We start from the raw sequence: 22,072 nt of genomic DNA, 5'->3' as shown, positions 1-22,072 counted from the left end.
AGGCTTGTGTATGTGTGTGTGTGTTAAGGCAGGGAATCAGACAGGGACTGGGAATGCAATGTAGCCGAGAGAGGGTGTTGCAGTGTGGAGTGGCGAGGGGCAAACATGTTGCAACAGGATTGTTGAGCAGCTCGCTACATTGCAGTGAGGATAGACACAGTCACAGACCAACAACAGCCAGCAGCACACAGAAAAGGACCCTTTGCAGCTCTCTGACTCTGCTTTTACATTTGAAAGGAAGCAAGAAGAGGCGGAGAGAGAGAGAGAGAGAGAGAGAGTGGAAAAAAAAAATCTGCGTGTGCAACCCAGAGAAACGCAAGACCAGGAAATTAGTCTTTAGTACCTCAGCTAGCCTCGAAAGACTGTAAAAGGTAGAGTCCCACCACCGAAGCCGAACATGAGGTAGGATTCCAGCTTTTGTCAATGTGTTCTGCCCTGTTTGTTTGTAATAACAATGCCTGTTTCAATGTGGAATTACTTTAAACATCATTAGTTCGCAAAAAGTTTTTTAAAAAACAAACACACACACTCTCACACACACCCCACACACACTCACACACACACTCACACACACACTCACACACACACTCACACTCACACACACACACACCCTCACACACACACACTCTCACTCACACACACTCTCACACACACACACACCCTCACACACACACACTCTCACTCACACACACACACACACACACACTCACACACACACACACACACACACACACACACTCTCACTCTCACTCACACACACACACACACACACACACACACACACACACACACACACTTGTATCTGACTTTTGAAATACTGTTGTTAAGAAAAAAGTGGTCGAATCCACACTCCACTGATTACATTTCAAACGCCAGCTTCAATTTTTAACTAGGGTTTTCAAAACGATTTCTTTCTCTGGCGTAATAGACCGGCCGTGAGATTTGATAAAAAAAGAAGTTTCCATGAAACTTACGAAAGCACCAAGTACCAAAGTTTCATTGGATGCAGTTGCCTGATCACAGTATTTAAAACATTTTTGTGCAATAATGTAAATTCACAATTCGCTGGGGTAAATTCATTTCGATATATAAGAAAATAATTGCAGATGCTGGTTGGTACAAATCGATTATTCACAAAATGCTGGAGTAACTCAGCAGGTCAGGCAGCATCTAGGGAGAGAAGGAATGGGTGACGTTTCTGGTCGAGACCCTTCTTCACATCTGGTGCTAGACACAAAATGCTGGAGTAACTTCTTCAGACTGAAGAAGGGTCTCGACCCAGAAACGTCACCCATTCCTTCTCTCCCGAGATGCTGCCTGACCTGCTGAGTTACACCAGCATTTTGTGAATAAATTAATTCATTTCGATATTGGGCAAATAATCTCAAATCTCTAGCGATATGGCACTTGTATAGTATAAGAAAATGGCACTTGTATAGATTAGTTTTCAAAATATTATACTTGTTAAGGGAAACTTTAACAATTAATACACTTGACACCTTTGCATAGTCGTTAAGGCTTCCTGTTATTGCCATTTTTCTGATCAGAAAGAAAAAATAATGTTGCTGTCATGAGATCTGACAGCCCTGAGACTCAGTGTTGGTTCTTGTGGTTAGATTGATCAAAGTTAATAGTAACGGCTGCAATTGATTGTTGAAGTGCTTCGGTAACCAATTGTTCAACAGACAAGACCAAGAAACTAAGCTGCAAGTTTGTCAAGTCAAGTCAATTTTATTTGTATAGCACATTTAAAAACGTATAAGATTATTAAGGGGTTGGACACGTTAGAGGCAGGAAACATGTTCCCAATGTTGGGGGAGTCCAGAACAAGGGGCCACACAGTTTAAGAATAAGGGGTAGGCCATTTAGAACTGAGATGAGGAAAAACTTTTTCAGTCAGAGAGTTGTGAATCTGTGGAATTCTCTGCCTCAGAAGGCAGTGGAGGCCAATTCTCTGAATGCATTCAAGATAGAGTTGGATAGAGCTCTTAAGGATAGCAGAGTCAGGGGGTATGGGGAGAAGGCAGGAACGGGATAGTGATTGAGAATGATCAGCCATGATCGCATTGAATGGCGTGCTGGCTCAAAGGGCCGAATGGCCTCCTCCTGCACCTATTGTCTATTGTCTATAAAAACAACCCACGTTGACCAAAGTGCTGTACATAATCTCAGATAGATCCAAAAAGCTGGAGTAACTCAGCGGGACAGGCAGCATCTCTGGAGAGAAGGAATGGGTGACGTTTCGGGTCGAGATCCTTCTTCAGACTGATATCAGAGGAGGGGGCGGGTCACGAAAAAGCTACCCCTCAGATTCCTATTGAATCTTTTACCCTTCACCTTAAACCTATGTCCTCTGGTCCTCGATTCCCCTACTCTGGACAAGAGACTCTGTGCATCTACCCGATCCATTGCTCTCATGGATGGGTCAACTGCGCTTATATTCACTGGAATTTAGAAGGATGGGAGGGAATCTTACATAGAAACATATAAAATTCTCAAGGGATTGGACAGGCTAGATTTAGATGTAACTAAGGCCAACACTTTGATTTCTGCTCCAATGTATACTTTATACTCGATGGGTTTTTTAACAGCTATTCTGTAGCTTTTTGGTTACGTTTTCCAAGACTAGTGTGGCCTTAAAATACTAGATTCCTTTAATTACAAGAGTTTTAACCTCCAAGCAGCTGTGGCAGGATTTGAACATGTCTCCAAATCAATGTTTCAGAACTCTGACTGCTCCCCTGTAATTTAACCTCCAAACCCCTTAAAATTATGCTTTATTATCGTGTGTTCACAATGACTGCATCTGAACTAGCAATGGTGAGGCAGAGTGGAAATGTGCAAATGGGAGAAGCTAAACTAATATCAGTCCTGACTCTCCAAATCATTATGAAGTGCTTCGAGCGACTAGTCAAATCTCACATCTGCTCCTCTCTCCCTGACACCTTGGACCCTCTTCAGTTTGCATACAGACCAAACAGGCCCACGGACGATGCCATCTCCATGGCAATACATACTGCGCTCACCCACCTGGACAAAGGGAATACATATGTGAGAATGCTCTTTATTGACTACAGCTCGACATTCAACACTATTATTCCCTCAAAACTCGTCCCCAAGCTCCTTGATCTTGGACTGGAGTCTTCCATCTGTGGATGGATATTCGATTTCCTGACGGGCAGGCCCCAGGTGGTGAGAATTGGCAGCCACACCTCTTCCTCACTGATCCTCAACACAGGGCTGTGTGCTGTCCTCTCCTGCACTCCCTGTTCACGCACGGCTGTACTGCTAAGCACAGCTCAAACAGCATCCTAAAGTTTGCTGACGACACGACCATCTTGGGCCCCATCACAGACAACAATGAGACGGCCTACAGAGAGGAGGTAAAGGCACTAAACAGCTGGTGCCAGGAAAATAACCTCTCTCTCAATGTCAGCAAAACTAAAGAGATGATGGTGGACTACAGGAGACAGCAGGGGAGTGGACACCTCCCCATCCACATCGGTGATGCTGAGGTTGAAAGGGTCAGCAGCTTTAAGTTCCTCGGTGTCCACATCACTGAGGGCCTTTCCTGGACACTGCACACGGACACAATAACAAAGAAGGCCCACCAGCGGCTCTTTTTCCTGAGAAGACTGAGGAAGTGTGGCCTGAACGCCAGCATCCTCACAAACTTCTACAGATGCACCATCGAGAGCCTGCTGACGGGCTGCATTACAGTCTGGTACGGGAACTGTTCGGCCCACGGCCACAAATCACTACAGAGAGTGGTGAAGACAACACAGCACATTACTGGCTACCGTCTCCCGGCCATACAGGACATGTTCTACCGGAAGGCACACAGCATCATCAAGGACCACAGCCACCCAGCACGCAGGCTGTTCTCCTTGTTACCGTCAGGCAGACGATACAGGAGTGTGGCTGCGTGTACCACCAGACTTAAGAACAGTTTCTACCGTAATTTTTAATATTGTCTTTTTACCTTACTAATGTCATTTTTAAAATCTTATTTATCCTTGGAATATTACTGCTGAGGTGACCCGTTGTCTTGTCAAATACATTTCATTGTACCATTGACCCCGTGCCAACCTACATATGACAAATAATATTTATTATTATCTATACACTAAATCTCTCGTTTGTTATCTTGTTTGAGACTGAACTTCAGCGACAATTTTAGGCCCACCTTACTCACCATTGTCACTTTAGTGATAATGCCAGTAGTTTTATTGAAATCAGTGGTATATTTTTAAAGTTATTCACATTTTAAAGTTTAAAAGGAGGGGAGGGGGGAGGAGGGAGGGGGGAGGAAGGAGGGAGGGGGGAGGGGGAGGGGGAGGGGGGGAGGACGGGGTGGTGCACCAATGTAGGAGAGGTTTGGGCCCAACGGGTCCACTTTGTCTAATTATTATTATAAATGCTGGAGTAACTCAGCATGTCAAGCAGCATCTGTGGAGAACATGGATACGTGAGGTTTTGGGTCTAGACCCTTCTAAGTCACCTGTACCATGTTCTCCGGAGATGCTGCCTGTCCTGCTGAGTTACTACAGCATTTGTGTCTTTTTTTTTGTAAACCAACATTAGTGTATTAACCCACATCCGCTGAGTTACTCCAGCACTCTGTGAAACGTCACCTGTCCATGTTCTCCAGAGATGCTGCCTGACCCACTGAGTTACTCCAGCACTCTGAGAGAAGTCACCTATCCATGTTCTCCACAGATGCTGCCTGACCCGCTGAGTTACTCCAGCACTCTGAGAGAAGTCACCTATCCATGTTCTCCACAGATGCTGCCTGACCCGCTGAGTTACTCAAGCACTCTGTGAAACGTCAACTATCCATGTTCTCCACAGATGCTGCCTGACCCGCTGAGTTACTCCAGCACTCTGAGAGAAGTCACCTATCCATGTTCTCCACAGATGCTGCCCGACCCACTGAGTTACTCCAGCACTCTGTGTCCTTATGTGTAAATCAATATCTGCAGCTCCTCGTGTCTGTTCCAACATGCCGTTCTCAGTCACAAAACTGAAGGATGGTTCAGGAAACTCCACAAGACTATTTGAGGACAGCTAGTTCCCACAAACATCAACGAGAACAGTTCATCTTTGAAAGGGCCACAGTCTAAGAATAATATAAAAATAATATATTCCTTTATTCGTCCCACACCGGGGAAATTAACAGTGTTACAGCAGCAAAGTGGAGAGCAAGAGATCATTCATTATAAATAAAAGATACATAAATTGTCATCAGTTTTCTGTGTGTTCTTAGCTGTTATTGTTGACTGGTCTGCTGGGAGCACTTGCTTGTAAAGGGGAGGCCATTTAAAACTGAGGTGAGAAGTAGCTTTTTCACCCAGAGAGTTGTGAATTTGTGGAATTCTCTGCCACAGAAGTCAGTGGAGGCCGATTCACTGGATGAATTTAAAAAGAGAGTTAGATAGAGCTCTAGGGGCTAGTGGAATCAAGGGATATGGGGAGAAGGCAGGCTCGGGTTACTGATTGTGGATGATCAGCCATGATCACAATGAATGGCGGTGCTGGCTCGAAGGGCCGAATGGCCTCCTCCTGCACCTATTTTCTATGTTTCTAAATGGTTTTGTTTAAGGGTTAAATATTGGCCAGGTATTTATGGTACTATGTAAATATAACTCGGGAACAGAAGTCCTCCTTGTCCTTGGAGTCTAGAAGTCCGAGACTCTCCCACTGGTGGAAACATCTCATCTGCTCAAGGTTGGACTACTTTGAAGAAGTTATCCTTGAGTCAGTCGGTCGGTGGCTGGCACTACCACCTTGAGCTAAGTGCACAAGGCAAGAAGGAACATCATGCTCTGTGCACTCTGCTGGCACTTGTTTCTCCACTTAAGAAATCAATATAAAGTAACTGGTTTGCAAAGAGGATGTCAGCAGTCAGCAGAGATTTTCCAAAGGGAATTGCATAAATACTGTCCAACGGGAGTCAAATGAATAAGTAAGAGGCAGTACAGTGGAGGTTAGAGTTGCCAACTGTTCCGTATTGGCCGGGACATCCCGTATTTTGGGCTAAATTGGTTTGTCCCGTACGGGACCGCCCTTGTCCCGTACTAGGCCCGCCGGCCGGGAGACGGGTTGCTATGCAACCTCCGTCAGGCGAACACAAGGCTAATACGGGACAGTTGGCAACCCTGACCTCCACTGTGCTGCCCCTTACTGTTAGCTGGGACAATGCAGGCTAACGGAGTGTGTTCACCTAACGGAGGTTGCGTAGCAACCCGCCTCCCGGCCCGGGCGGCCGCCATTGGTGGAGCGGGAGCATGTGGCCGCTGGCTGGGTGAGGTCACGTGGGGCGGTAACGTCACCTTGTCCCGTATTTGGGAGTGAGATAGTTGGCAACCATTGTGGAGGAGTTGGTAGAGCTACTGCCTCAGAGACACGGGCTCGAGCAATAGGGAGAGGTTGGGCAGGCTAGGACTCTATTCCTTGGAGGGCAGGAGGATGAGGGGTGATTTTATAGAGGTGCATAAGATCATTGGATGAACAGATCGGGTAGATGCATTGAGTCTCTTGCCCAGAGTAGGGGAATCGAGAACCAGAGCACGTAGGTTTAAGTTGAAGAGGGAACAATTTAACAGGGATCTGAGGGGTGACCTTTTCACACAAAGGGTGGTGGGTGTATGGGACAAGCTGCCAGAGGAGGTAGTTGAGGCTGGGACTATTACAATGTCTAAGAAATAATTAGACAGGTACACGGATAGGACGTGTAGAGGGATATGGACCAAATGCAGGCAGGTGGGATGAGTGTAGGTGGAACATGTTGGCCTGTGTGGGCAAGTTGGGCCGAAGGGCCTGTTTCCACACTCTGCCTCTCTGACTCTATCTCTATGACCATCAAGCAAGAAGTTCTGTGGAGTACTTTGAACTTTCAGCTCAACTTTATACAGGTGACTAGGATTGTTTGCAGGCACGAGGTCCTAACCTCCAGGAGCCTTTAGCAACTCGCATCGAAACTCGGTTTCTTTGAAACACAAGCTGCCTCAGTACAGGGCGAGCAGCCTTGGCAAAAACTGCTTTAGTATTTACATGCCAAGGTTTTCCCCCAGGATGTGGCTGGCCTGGCCACAAGGAGAGGTTGAGTGAAGCTGAACAAGGAAATGAAGGAGAAAGTAATGAAAGGATTTCCTACGAATGGGCGGTGCCTCATCTCCACCATAAACACAGGTGTGGTACGAATGTGCAAGAGGGAACTGCAGAGAGTGGTGAGTCTGTGGAATTCTCTGCCACAGTAGGTAGTTGAGGCCAGTTCATTGGCTATATTTAAGAGGGAGTTAGATGTGGCCCTTGTGGCTAAAGGGATCGGGAGGTATGGAGAGAAGGCAGGTACAGGTTACTGAGCTGGATGATCAGCCATGATCATATTGAATGGCGGTCCAGGCTCGAAGGGCCGAATGGCCTACTCCTGCACCTATTTTCTATGTTTCTAGGCTGGTTTAAGCTGACGTTGGACACAAAAAAGCTGAAGTAACTCAGCGGGTCAGACAACATCTCTAGAGAAAAGGAATGGGTGACATTTCGGGTCTGAGGAAGGGTCTCGGCCCGAAACGTCACCCATTCCTTCTCTCCACAGATGCTGTCTGACCCGCTGAGTTACGCCAGCATTTTGTGTCTGTCTTTGGCATGAAATGAATGAATAAATACCTGGTGGATGGGAGTCGGTGTGGCTAATCGCATTCCCAGTTGGTTAATAGAATGAGTAACTTGCATTTTACATTGCAGAAAGAATGAGTCACTGTCATCAGGCCCGTGTTATCTCATTCACTGGCTGTTTGAACATTAACCCATTTGTTGTCGATGAGCTGATAAACTGCACAGCTTATTATTTTTATACATGGCTCTGACATTGGTTACAGAATCGCGGTGAAAGTTTGCAAAGTAAATACCGAGTGGGTTCACCTGTACGGTTCGAGTGTTGAGAGGGTGGCTCAGTTGCCTGATAACAGCCAGGAAGAAACTGTTGTAAGGAACTGCAGATGCTGGTTTAAACGTGTTCCCAATGTTGGGGGAGTCCAGAACAAGGGGCCACACAGTTTAAGAATAAAGGGTAGGCCATTTAGAACTGAGATGAGGAAAAACTTTTTCAGTCAGAGAGTTGTGAATATGTGGAATTCTCTGCCTCAGAAGGCAGTGGGGGCCAATTCTCTGAATGCATTCAAGAGAGAGCTGGATAGAGCTCTTAAGGATAGCGGAGTCAGGGGGTTTGGGGAGAAGGCAGGAACGGGGTACTGATTGAGAATGATCAGCCATGATCGCATTGAATGGCGGTGCTGGCTCGAAGGGCCGAATGGCCTCCTCCTGCACCTGTTGTCTATTGTCTAAACTGAAGATAGACACAAAAAGCTGGAGTAACTCAGCGGGACAGGCAGCGTCTCTGGAGAGAAGGAATGAAGGAATGGACGATGTCACCAATTCCTTCCTTCCAGAGATGCTGCCTGACCCGCTGAGTTACTCCAGGTTTTTGTGTCTATCTTGGGAAGAAACTGTCCCTGAATCTGGAGGTGTGCGTTTTCACACTTCTATACCTCTTGCCTGATGGGAGAGGGGAGACGAGGGAGTGTACAGTATAGGATGAGACTGGTTCTTAATTATGCTGGAGGTGGACACAAAATGCTGGAGTAACTCAGCGGGTCAGGCAGCATTTCTGGAGAGAAGGAATGGGTGGCTTTTCGGGTCGAGACCCTTCTTCAGACAGAGTCAGGAGAAAAGGAAACGAGAGGTATAGATGGTGATGTGGAGAGATATAGAACAAGTGAATGAAAGAAATGCAATGATAGAGGAAAACGGGCTGTTGTTGGCTGTGAGCTAGGTGAAAATGAGTTGTAGATAATGAGACTCAACAAGATGACTTTGAGGCTGGTCATAGAAACATAGAAAATAGGTGCAGGTGTTGGCCATTCGGCCCTTCGAGCCAGCACCGCCATTCAATGTGATCATGGCTGATCATCCCCAATCAGTAACCTGTTCCTGCCTTCTCCCCATATGCCTTGATTCTGCTAGCCCTAAGAGCTCTATCTAACTCTCTTTTGAATGCATCCAGTGAATTGGCCTCCACTGCCTTCTGAGGCAGAGAATGTACAAATTCACAACTCTCTGGGTGAAAACGTCATCTAACATGGCTGGTCATCTAACATCTGAAGAAGGGTCTCGTCCCGAAACGTCACCCATTCCTTCTCTCCTGAGATGCTGCCTGACCCGCTGAGTTACTCCAGCATTTTGTGTCTACCTGCTCTTTGTTGGCAATTGCTCAGGCACAGGTTAAATGCTGTTTCCTGCATTCTAACAATGACTGCATACCAAGGGTGCTTCCATGGTAGTAACGCACTTTGGAATGTCTTGCAAGGTGTTATTAGGGGTGGTGCAGCAGGTAGAGCTGCTGCCTCCTAGTTCCAGCAATCCAGATCGGCCCTTCCAGCCAGCACAGCCAATCAATATGATCGTGGCTGGTCATCTAAAATCAATACCCCGTTCCTGCTTTCTCCCCATATCCCTTGGCACGGTAGCGCAGCGGTAGAGTTGCTGCTTTACAGCAAATGCAGCGCCGGAGACTCAGGTTCGATCCTGACTACGGGCGCCGTCTGTACGGAGTTTGTACGTTCTCCCCGTGACCTGCGTGGGTTTTCTCCGAGATCTTCGGTTTCCTCCCACACTCCAAAGACGTACAGGTATGTAGGTTAATTGGCTGGGTAAATGTAAAAATTGTCCCTAGTGGGTGTAGGATAGTGTTAATGTACGGGGATCGCTGGGCGGCACGGACTTGGAGGGCCGAAAAGGCCTGTTTCCGGCTGTATATATATGATATGATTCCGTTAGCCCGAAGAGCTAAATCTAACTCTCTTGAAAACATCCAGTGAATTGGCCTCCACTGCCTTCTGTGGCAGAGAATTCCACAGATTCACAACTCTCTGGGTGAAAAGGTTTTTCCTCATCTCAGTCCTAAATGGCCGAACCCTTGTTCTTAAACTGTGTGTGGTCCCTGGCTCTGGACTCCCCTAACATGGGGAACATGTTTCCTGCATCTTGCCTGTCCGATCCTTTAAGTATTGTATATGTTTCTATACGATCCATGTGACCTACAGTGGCCTCCACAACTCTGGAGAATGGAGACACAAGAAACTGTTGATGCTGGGCGTTCCGCCGCAGATGCGGCCTGACCTGCTGAGGTCTTCCAGCACCGTGCTCTGCTCAAAGCTCCAGCATCTGCAGTTTCTTGTGTGCCCAGTGTAAACCGAGGACTTGGTGAGCCCAAGGGTCTCTCTCACACTTACTCTTTCCACCAATCTTTCCACCACTACGCGCAAGAAACACAAGAAGCACTTTGTATGCAGATGCCTAGGAAAATAACTGCAGATGCTGGTACAGATCGAAGGTATTTATTCACAAAGTGCTGGAGTAACTCAGCGGGACAGGCAGCATCTCGGGAGAGCAGGAATGGGTGACGTTTCGGGTCGAGACCTTTCTTCAGACTGATGTCAGGGGGGCGGGACAAAGAAAGGATGTTGTTGGAGACAGGAAGACAGTGGGAGATCTGGGAAGGGGGAGGGGAAGAGAGGGACAGATGAGCTATCTCAAGTTAGAGAAGTCAATGTTCATACCGCTGGGGTGTAAGCTGCCCAAGCGAAATATGAGATGCTGTTCTCTCAATTTGCGCTGGGCCTCACTATGGCACTGGAGGAGGCCCAGGACAGAAAGGTCAGACTGGGAGTGGGAGGGGGAGTTGAAGTGCTCAGCCACCGGGAGATCAGGTTGGTTCAGGCAGACTGAGCAAAGGTGTTGAGCGAAACGATCGCCGCGCCTGCGTTTGGTCTCGCCGATGTAGAGAAGTTGACATCTGGAACAGCGGATACAGTAGATGAGGTTAGAGGAGGTGCAGGTTTATGCAGATGCCGAAAAGTGTGTTCCGCTCTGGCTGAATAATTTCTAATCTCGTGATGTGGGCTTGATAAGAAGACTTGCTTTGCAACAGTCCAGACAAAGAGCACTGGTTGAAAGAAGGGAGCCCAATATCTGGGTGGTGAATATTCCAATGTGTACTCTGGCGGTATGTTATTCTGCCGGCATGTTATTTGTTCCAGTGGCTTCTTTAAGTGCAGCGGTGGTCAGGCTATTACTATGGCATGTGTGTAGAGAACAATGCGAATGGAAAAAACATTTTAATCCATGTTGGTGGAAGGTGGAATGTTTTGGTCATCTCCCTTAATTAGTCAACACCATGTGCATTTTTAATTAAAAGCTCCTCGGACGCACCTTAGGGAGTTTGATTCGCTGAAAGTGCGATGGGAATGTTTGGATCTTGCTGCTGAATCCAGTCACCACTCCTTCCAGGTTCGGAACTCTGCCAGCAGCGACAGGTCTAGCCCAAAACGCGGAGCGCTGGAGGAACTCGGCAGGTCGGACGGCACCTGCGAAGGGCAATGGACCAGTTCCGTCCCGAAACGTCGCCTGTCCGTTCCCTCCACAGATGCTGCCCGTCCCGCTGAGGTCCTCCAGCACTTCGTGTTTTGCTCAGGATTCCAGCATCTGTAGTTCCTTGTACCTCCGTGCGTGTTGTCTAATCCTTGTACTCGGAAGACGCTTGATTTGGAAGTCGCTCATGTCCCTGACGTCAATAGATAATAGGTGCAGGAGGAGGCCATTCGGCCCTTCGAGCCAGCACCGCCATTCAATGTGATCATGGCTGATCATTCTCAATCAGTACCCCGTTCCTGCCTTCTCCCCATACCCCCTGACTCCGCTATCCTTAAGAGCTCTATCTGGCTCTCTCCTGAATGCATTCAGAGAATTGGCCCCCACTGCCTTCTGAGGCAGAGAATTCCACAGATTCACAACTCTCTGACTGAAAAAGTTTTTCCTCATCTCAGTTCTGGATGGCCTACCCCTTATTCGTAAACTGTGGCCCCTTGTTCTGGACTCCCCCAACATTGGGAACATGTTTCCTGCCTCTAACGTGTCCAACCCCTTAATAATCTTATACGTTTCGATAAGATCCCCTCTCATCCTTCTAAATTCCAGTGTATACAAACCTAGTCGCTCCAGTCTTTCAACATATGATAGTCCCGCCATTCCGGGAATTAACCTAGTAAACTTACGCTGCACGCCCTCAATAGCAACTTAAAGATTAAGTCATCTTAAAGATTAAGGTCATAAGGGTGGTGAATCTGTGGAATTCTTTGCCACAGAAGGCTGTGGAGGCCAAGTCAGTGGATATATTTAAGGCAGAGAGAGAGATAGATTCTTGATTTATACGGGTGTCAGGGGTTATGGGGAGAAGGCAGGAGAATGGGGTTGGGTGGGAGAGATAGATCAGCCATGATTGAATGGCGGAGTAGACTTGATGGGCCAAATAGCCTAATTCTGCTCCTATCCCTTATGACCTTATTTTAAAATTTCTGTGATAAAATGAGATTTAAGAAATGCATTCAATACTTCAATAATTTTGGAGGAACGGAGTGCAAGAAGCCATTTTGATGAAATAACTCTCTCACTTTTTGCCTGATTGACAATAATTATATTAAATACTGTCCATATGGATCTCTGTTCCCTGGGATTTATTCACAAAATGCTGGAGTAACTCAGCAGGTCAGGCAGCATCTCAGGAGAGAAGGAATGGGTGACGTTTCGGGTCGAGACCCTTCTACTTCTCCTCCATCTTCTGTTCCCAGGGACTTATTCCCAAACTCTGTTCTCATGGATATGGGGGGATACGGATCGGGTCGCCAACTGTCCCGTATTCATATCATCATATCATATATATACAGCCGGAAACAGGCCTTTTCGGCCCACCAAGTCCGTGCCGCCCAGCGATCCCCGCACATTAACACTATCCTACACCCACTAGGGACAATTTTTACATTTACCCAGCCAATTAACCTACAAACCTGTACGTCTTTGGAGTGTGGGAGGAAACCCACGCAGGTCACGGGGAGAACGTACAAACTCCTTACAGTGCAGCCGGGACATCCCGTATTTTGGGCCAAATTAGTTTGTCCCGTACGGGACCGCCCTTGTCCCGTATTAGTAGGGTTGCCAACTTCCTCACTGCCAAATAAGGATGACGTCACCGCCCCGCGCCCCACGTGACCTCACCCAGCCAGCGGCCACGTGCTCCCGCCATTGTTGGAGCGGGAGCACGTGGCCGCTGGCTGGGTGAGGTCACGCGGGGCGGTGACATCGCCTTGTCCCGTATTTGGGAGTGAGGAAGTTGGCAACCCTAGATATGGGCAACTTGCAGGCAGTTGAGATTATCTTGGCCTCATGTTCGACAAAGATATTTTGGGCCGATGGGCCTGCTCCGGTGCTGTACTCTTTTGAAGCTCTATGACCAAAATTGCAACATGCCTATAGATCGTTTTAACAAGTCTCAGAAGCATCCCAGTGTGCAACACGTAATTATTTTTAACCTTGGAGTTGTACGTGTCAATGCGGTATCTGTTCTATGTAACCTGTTCCCACAAACTATTGCGGCGAAGCTTGCTTTCACTGGGGTCTGTGGCAGTGTCAAAGCTCATAAGTGCTAGGAACAGAAGTCTAGGAGCAGCAAGTCTACACCGCCATTCAATCATGGCTGATCTATCTCTCTCTCCCTCTCAACCCCATTCTCCTGCCTTCTCCCCGTAACCCCTGACACCCGTACCAATCAAGTATCTGTCAATATAAGAAAATAACTGCAGATGCTGGTACAAATCGAAGGTATTTATTCTCAAAATGCTGGAGTAACTCAGCGGGGTCGGGCAGCATCTCGGGAGAGAAGGATTGGGCGACGTTTCGGGTCGAGACCCTTCTTCAGACTGATGTCAGGGGGGCGGGACAAAGGAAGGATATAGGTGGAGACAGGAAGATAGAGGGAGATCTGGGAAGGAGGAGGGGAAGAGAGAGACAGAGGAACTATCTAAAGTTGGAGAAGTCGATGTTCATACCGTTGGGCTGCAAGCTGCCCAGGCGAAATATGAGGTGCTATTCCTCCAATTTCCGGTGGGCCTCACTATGGCACTGGAGGAGGCCCATGACAGAAAGGTCAGACTGGGAATGGGAGGGGGAGTTGAAGTGCTCGGCCACCGGGAGATCAGTTTGGCCAACGCGGAACGAGCGCAGGTGTTGAGCGAAGCGATCGCCGAGCCTGCGCTTGGTTTCAAGATCTGTTTTTTTTTTTTTAAATACCCAAAGACTTGGCCTCCACAGCCTTGTGTTCCAATGAATCCCACAAATTCACCACCCTCTGCTAAAGAAATTGTGATTTTTTTTTTTGGTATCACTTCGAATTGCACGACAAACTTTGCACCATTCTGACGATTTGTTGTGTTAATTGAAGGGAGGGGGAGAAAATGGAGAGGAACACAGAGAGAAAGAGAGATTAGAATTTTTTTTAGAGACAGGGAAATTACCAAATTCTTACTCGCGGTCTTGCCAATTGTTATTCTTTCCAAAAACAACGTTCTACCGCCCAAACGGATTGTCAGGTCGTTAAACTACCCAGGCTCCGCAAAGAAGGTGCAGCATGTCATGTGTATTGCCATATGAACTTTGACTACTCTTAAACGAATCAATTGGCTGTAAACTACTGAGTCAATTAGAGTCTGGAAACAGCCCTGAGACTGAAGAAGGGTCTCGACCTGAAACGTCACCCATTCCTTCTCTCCAGAGATGCTGCCTGTCCCGCTGAGTTACTCCAGCGTTTTGTGTCTACCTTCGGTGTAAACCAGCATCTACAGTTCCTTCCCAAACAAACAGGAATGCATCTCCATTCAGAAAACCCTCCAACTAGGACCTTCTCTGCGCACCGACGCCACTTCCACTTTGCCCTTCATCCTGCCAGGTGCTTGGGCAGTTTGAGACTCTGAGGGCTAGCAGCAAATAGATTTGGTTTTTGGTTCCAATCCAGGGTGGCGCAGCGGTAGAGTTGCTGCCTTGCAGCGAATGCAGCGCCGGAGACTCGGGTTCCATCCCGACTACGGGCGCCGTCTGTACGGAGTTTGTACGTTCTCCCCGTGACTTGCGTGGGTTTTCTCCGAGATCTTCGGTTTCATCCCACACTCCAAAGACGTACAGGTTTGTAGGTTAATTGGCTTGGTAAAGATAAAAATTGTCCCTAGTGTGTGTGGGTTAATGTTAATGTGCAGGCATCGCTGGTCGGTGCGGACCCGGTGGGCCGAAGGGCCTGTTTCCGCGCTGTATCTCTAAACTAAGAGCAGAGTGCGAGTGAGCGATCGTTTATAATCATTGCTTGTAGAAGTTTAGGTTATGGTGCAGAGTCCATCTCATAGCTTGTGTGGCCATCGACATGCCATTCTTGCATGCTTTCCACATCCTCCAGGGTATTCTGCATCTTTAGATCTGAAGAACGGTCTCGGCCCGAAACGTCACCCATTCCTTCTCTACAGAGATGCTGCCTGTCTGGCTCAGTTACTCCAGCATTTTGTGTCTACCCTCTGCATCTTTACATTGTTTCAGAAATTCAAAGGCACGTGACACAGAATCACTGTTTGCATCTGCACAGGAAACCATTCGGCCCATCTACTCTCTACCCGTCCTATTCCAAAGACACCACAGTACGACTCGTCCCCCACCGACCCCCTTGTTTCTGTTCATGGACTACTATCATATCATCATATCATATATATACAGCCGGAAACAGGCCTTTTCGGCCCTCCAAGTCCGTGCCGCCCAGCGATCCCCGTACATTAACACTATCCTACACCCACTAGGGACAATTTTTTACATTTACCCAGCCAATTAACCTACATACCTGTACGTCTTTGGAGTGTGGGAGGAAACCGAAGATCTCGGAGAAAACCCACGCAGGTCACGGGGAGAACGTACAAACTCCTTACAGTGCAGCACCCGTAGTCAGGATCGAACCTGAGTCTCCGGCGCTGTATTCGCTGTAAAGCAGCAACTCTACCGCTGCGCTACCGTGCCGTGCCGTACCGTACCGTACCATACTGTCCAGTCAATGAGAAGTGTGAGGCCCCATTTGGTAGGACGGTGGTCCCTGCAGGTCTATAGACTGCTGTGGTGGCCACGTCAATGGATATTTTTAAGGCAGAGATTGCCACATTCTTGATTAGGAAACAGGCCCTTCAGCCCACCGGGTCCGCACCGACCAGTGATCCCCGCACAGGGGTTAAGGGGAGAAGGCAGGAGAATGGGCTTAGGAGGGAGAGATAGATCAGCCATGATTGAATGGCGGAGTAGACTCGATGAGCCGAATGGCGTAATTCTGCTCCTATCTCTTATGACATGACACTAGGAACAATTTACAGAAGCCAATTAACCTACAAACCCGCACGTCGTTGGAATGTGGGAGGAAACCAGAGCACCTGGAGGAAACCCACACCGTCACATGTAGAATGTACAAGCTCCGTACAGGAGTCAGGTTCAAACCCGGGTCTCTGGCGCTGTGAGGCAGCAACTCTACCGCCGCGCCATTGTGCTGCCTGCCCCAAGGTTCAAGTTTGTATTTTAGGGCCAAAGGTTTTACAGGTGAAGGATGCATCCTGGATGGTTCCTGGGGATGGAGGTCCTTCAGGGGGTGGTGGTGGTGGTACATGGGGAAGAGGAAGCCAGGCCTCCGTTGTGAAGGAGGATTGCCCTTGGCGAGATTGCTCTTGTAACTGTTCCTGTTACCCAAGAACAAATACTGAACTGTGGATTGCTGCTCAAACATGTAGTTCTCTTTAGTTGCAACAAGTTCCTCCTTTCACCAGAAGAGATGAATTGCTGGACGGGGGAAGAGGAAACTTCATTGTCAAGTTCATAACGAATAGGAGCAGAATTAGGCCTTTCGGCCCATCAAGTCTACTCCGCCATTCAATCATGGCTGATCGATCTCTCCCTCCTACTCCGCCATTCTATCTCTCCCTCCTACTCCTCCATTCAATCATGGCTGATCTATCTCGCCCTGTCAATAGTTCATAAGTTCTAGGAGCAGAATTAGGCCATTCGGCCCATCGAGTCCACTCCGCCATTCAATCATGGCTGATCTATCTCTCCCTCCTACTCCGCCATTCTATCTCTCCCTCCTACTCCGCCATTCAATCATGGCTGATCGATCTCTCCCTCCTACTCCGCCATTCTATCTCTCCCTTCTCCTCCGCCATTCAATCATGGCTGATCTATTCCCGCCCTGTCAATAGTTCATAAGTTCTAGGAGCAGAATTAGGCCATTCGGCCCATCAAGTCCACTCCGCCATTCAATCATGCCTGATCGATCTCTCCCTCCTAACCCCATTCTCCTGCCTTCTCCCCATAACCCCCGACACCCACACTGATCAAGAATCTATTTATCTCTGCCTTAAAAATATCCCTTGAGATCTTGTGTCGGAAAGAACTGCAGATGCTGGTTTAAATCGAAGGAAGACACAAAATGCCGGAATGCCTCAGCGGGTCAGGCAGCATCTCTGGAGAGAAGGAATGGGTGACGTTTCGGGTCTAGACCCTTCTTCAGGCTGAGATCTTGTTTGTCTTCCTGCCCTTCGATGCAGGACTCTTATTTAGAAGGGAATAGTCGCAGAGTCATACAGCATGGAAACAGGCCCTTCGGCCCAACTTGCCCATGCCAACCAAGATGCCCCATCTACACTAGTCCCACCTGGTGGCGTGTGGCCCACACTCCAAAAACGTACAGATTTGTAGGTTAATTGGCTTCGGTAAAAATTAAAATTGTCCCTAGTGTGTAGGATAGTGCTAGTGTATGGTTATCGCTTGTCAGCTTGGACTCGATGGGCCGAAGGGCTTGTTTACACACTGTATCTCTAAACTAAACTAAATCCTTGATATCTATAATGTCCATGCTGCACATGATACCAAGAGAAACTAACTTATTAGCCTGCACATGATCCATATCCCTCTTGGTTCTAATGAAGGGTTATTGATCTGAAACATTACCACATTGGTGGGACTGGTATAGTGGGAGTGCTAACAAGGGCATGGACACATTACAAGTAATCATTAAGAACATTACTCACACTTAATGTGTAGGAAGGAACTGCAGATGCTCGTTTAAACCGGATAGACACAAAAGGCTGGAGTAACTCAGCGGGTTGGGCAGCATCTCTGGAGAACATTGATAGGTGACGTTTCACAGAGTGCTGGAGTAACTCAGCAGGTCAGACAGCATCTCTAGAGAACATGGATAGGTGATGTTTCACATAGTGCTGGAGTAACTCAGCGGGTCAGGCAGCATCTGTGGAGAACATGGAGAGGTGACGTTTCACAGAGTGCTGGAGTAACTCAGCAGGTCAGGCAGCATCTGTGGAGAGAAAGAATAGGTGACATTTCGGGTCAGGTCTAACGAAGGGTCTTGACCCGAAATGTCACCTATTCCTTTTCTCCAGAGATGCGGTCTGTCTAGCTGAGTTACTCCAGCTTTTTGTGTCTTACGTACACTTGCATGTGTGTGTGTGTGGCTGTAATAGGTGGTTACCTGCCCCTCCCAGCCTTGACTGCGTGCCTACTGCATGACTCAGTTTTCCTGTCCATGGATTTTCCCTGATGCAGTTGCAATCTTGCCCTGTGTTATCAGTCTCCTGAGCACTACTTCCATAACCCAGCATGCGGCAGTTTCTATACCTTCTCAAAGTCCAACTTCGATAGCCATTACTGCTCGGGGATGTGGTGGAGATACATCTTACGCACAAACCGCACTCTCCGATAGCAAAAACGAATCTTCCAAACGCTGTTTCTGGATTAAATTGGCCTTTATTAAAATAGCACAAGTCAAAAGAATAATTCGTAGCTAATCGTTCTTATCAACTGTTTCCACTTCAAATAACCCGGTGTGGTTAAAACTGTTTTCTCTCCATCCTCCGAGACTAAACTGACCCCCAATCTCGATGGCTACACTAGCCTCCTCAGATGAAGTCACGCCCGTCCACGTATCAAATCCCACCTTCCAAATTACAGACAATAGACACAGGAGGAGGCCTTCGAGCCAGCAGCACCGCCATTCAATGTGATCATGGCTGATCATTCTCAATCAGTACCCTGTTCCTGCCTTCTCCCCATACCCCCTGACTCCGCTATCCTTAAGAGCTCTATCCAGCTCTCTCTTGAATGCCAATGGAATGTTGGCCTTCGTAACAAGAGGAGTTGAGTATAGGAGCAAAGAGGTCCTTCTACAGTTGTACCGGGCCCTGGTGAGACCGCACCTGGAGTACTGTGTGCAGTTTTGGTCTCCAAATTTGAGGAAGGATATTCTTGCTATGGAGGGCGTGCAGCGTAGGTTCACTAGGTTAATTCCCGGAATGGCGGGACTGTCGTATGTTGAAAGGCTGGAGCGATTGGGCTTGTATACACTGGAATTTAGAAGGATGAGGGGGGATCTTATTGAAACATATAAGATAATTAGGGGATTGAACACATTAGAGGCAGATAACATGTTCCCAATGTTGGGGGAGTCCAGAACAAGGGGCCACAGTTTAAGAATAAGGGGTAGGCCATTTAGAACGGAGATGAGGAAGAACTTTTTCAGTCAGAGGGTGGTGAAGGTGTGGAATTCCCTGCCTCAGAAGGCAGTGGAGGCCAGTTCGTTGGATGCTTTCAAGAGAGAGCTGGATAGAGCTCTTAAGGATAGCGAAGTGAGGGGGTATGGGGAGAAGGCAGGAACGGGGTACTGATTGAGAGTGATCAGCCATGATCGCATTGAATGGCGGTGCTGGCTCGAAGGGCTGAATGGCCTACTCCTGCGTCTATTGTCTATTGTCTATTGTCTATTGAATGCATCCAGAGACTTGGCCTCCACTGCCTTCTGAGGCAGAGAATTCCACAGATTCACAACTCTCTGACTGAAAAGGTTTTTCCTCATCTCTGTTCTAAATGGCCTACCCCTTATTTTTAAACTGTGGCCCCTTGTTCTGGACTTCCCCAACATTTGGGAACATGGTAGAAACTAGAAATATTAAACATGGCCATAATATAATAATCTATATACTTAAACTCTCGTTTGTTTGTTTGTTTGTTCCTGAACTACAGCCAAACTGGTACACGATAGCGTGACAATGTCAGGCCCACCTTACTCACCGTCGTCCCTTTGGTGATAATGGAAGAAGTTTCATTGAAATCGGTGTTATATTTTTTAAGTTATTCACATTTTAAAGTTTAATTCTATCTCCTCGGGGAGGAGGGGAGGAGAGGGTGCTGCACCAATGCAGGAGAGGGTGCTGCACCAATGCAGGAGAGGTTTGGGCCCAACGGGTCCACTTGGTCTAGTAATAACTAATTTAAGCGTAAATGGGTCTAACAGTCCCGATTTTCCACTTCCCTCATTACGTACGTTGGTGTTTTTCCCTGGAACTGTACAGCTACGATGTTCAGAAACTATCCTGCACTCTGGGATTGTTCTCTCCTCTACCAGTTGTACTTGTGTTTGCTTTGATTGTATTTATGTATTATCTGAGTTGATTGGATAGCACACAATCACAGTTTAAGAAGGATAAGGGGTCGGCCATTTAGGACTGAGACGAGGAAAAACTTTTTCACCCAGAGAGTTGTGAATCTGTGGAATTCTCTGCCACAGAGGGCAGTGGAGGCCAATTCACTGGATGTTTTCAAGAGAGAGTTAGATTTAGCTCTTAGGGCTAACGGAATCAAGGGATATGGGTAGAAAGCAGGAACGGGGTACTCATTTTGGATTTAGATTTTTAGATTTAGTGATACAGCGCGGAAACAGGCCCTTCGGCCCACTGGGTCCGCGCCGCCCAGCGATCCCCGCACACTAACACTATCCTACACCCACTAGGGAGAATTTTTACATTTGCCCAGTCAATTAACCTACAAACCTGTACGTCTTTGGAGTGTGGGAGGAAACCGAAGATCTCGGAGAAAACCCTCGCAGGTCACGGGGAGAACGTACAAACTCCGTACAGACGGTGCCCGTAGTCGGGATCGAACCTGAGTCTCCGGCCCTGCATTCGCTGTAAGGCGGCAACTCTACCGCTGCGCCACCGTGCCGCCTTTGGATGATCAGCCGTGATCATGTTGAATGGCGGTGCTGTCTTGAAGGGCCGAATGGCCTCCTCCTGCACCTTTTTTCTATGTTTCTGTGTAATCAAAATCTTCTCACTGAATCCCGGTACACGTTGCAATAACAAACAAGTACCAATGGTGTGTGGTACATTTCTGGTGTACTTTGTTTATATCTGCATTTCTATATCGCACATCTGTGTTCAGAGATTTACGAAGATGTTGCTTGGACTCGAGGGCCTGAGCTGTAGTGTGAGTTTGGGTCAGGATAGAACTTTATTCCTTAGAGCGCAGGAGGATGAGGGGTGATCTTGCAGAGGTGTGTAACATCATGAGGGGAATAGATCCGGTGAATGCACAGTCTTTTTCCCAGAGACGGGGAATCACTAACCAGAGAACACAGGTGCAAGGTGAGAAGGGGAAGATTTAGTAGGAACCTGAGGGGCAACTTTTTCACACAGTGGCTGGTGGGTGTATGGAGCGAGCTTCCAGAGGAGCTAGTTGAGGCAGATACGATTACAACATTTAAATTCTGAAGAATTTAAATTCAGTCTGAAGAAGGGTCTCGACCCGAAACGTCACCCATTCCTTCTCTCCTGAGATGCTGCCTGACCCGCTGAGTTACTCCAGCATTTTGTGAATAAATACCTTCGATTTGTACCAGCATCTGCAGTTATTTTCTTATACAACATTTAAATTACTCTTCGAAGATAGACACAAAATGCTGGAGTAACTCAGCGGGTCAGGCAGCATCTCTGGAGAGAAGGAATGGGTGACGTTTCGGGTCGAGACCCTTCTTCAGACTGAATTTAAATTCTTCAGAATTTAAATGTTGTAATCGTATCTGCCTCAACTAGCTCCTCTGGAAGCTCGCTCCATACACCCACCAGCCACTGTGTGAAAAAGTTGCCCCTCAGGTTCCTATTAAATCTTCCCCTTCTCAACTTCTACCTGTGTTCTCTGGTTTGTGATTCCCCGTCTCTGAGAAAAAGACTGTGCATTCACCCGATCTATTCCCCTCATGATGTTATACACCTCTGCAAGATCACCCCTTGCAAAGGGTGCAAAGGGTGACGTTTCGGGTTGAGAC

General features: G+C 47.7%; 1 protein-coding gene across 1 annotated transcript in view; it reads left to right on the top strand.

Annotated features, from left to right (window-relative positions):
• vaspb (vasodilator stimulated phosphoprotein b) overlaps positions 1-22,072 on the top strand; it is a 54,875-nt gene that overhangs the window by 39 nt on the left and 32,764 nt on the right. The window contains exon 1 of the mRNA XM_078431028.1: positions 1-402. This exon is cut by the window's left edge and continues 39 nt beyond it. Within this exon, the coding sequence (XP_078287154.1) occupies positions 398-402 (5 nt within the window). The 5' untranslated portion in view covers positions 1-397. The remainder of the gene's footprint in view (positions 403-22,072) is intronic.

This window comes from Rhinoraja longicauda, chromosome 41 (genome assembly GCF_053455715.1).
Source record: "Rhinoraja longicauda isolate Sanriku21f chromosome 41, sRhiLon1.1, whole genome shotgun sequence".
NCBI classification, from domain to species: Eukaryota; Metazoa; Chordata; class Chondrichthyes; order Rajiformes; family Arhynchobatidae; genus Rhinoraja; species Rhinoraja longicauda.
The sequence above is the reverse complement of the archived record's forward strand: the minus strand, read 5'-3'. Positions and strand labels throughout refer to the sequence as shown.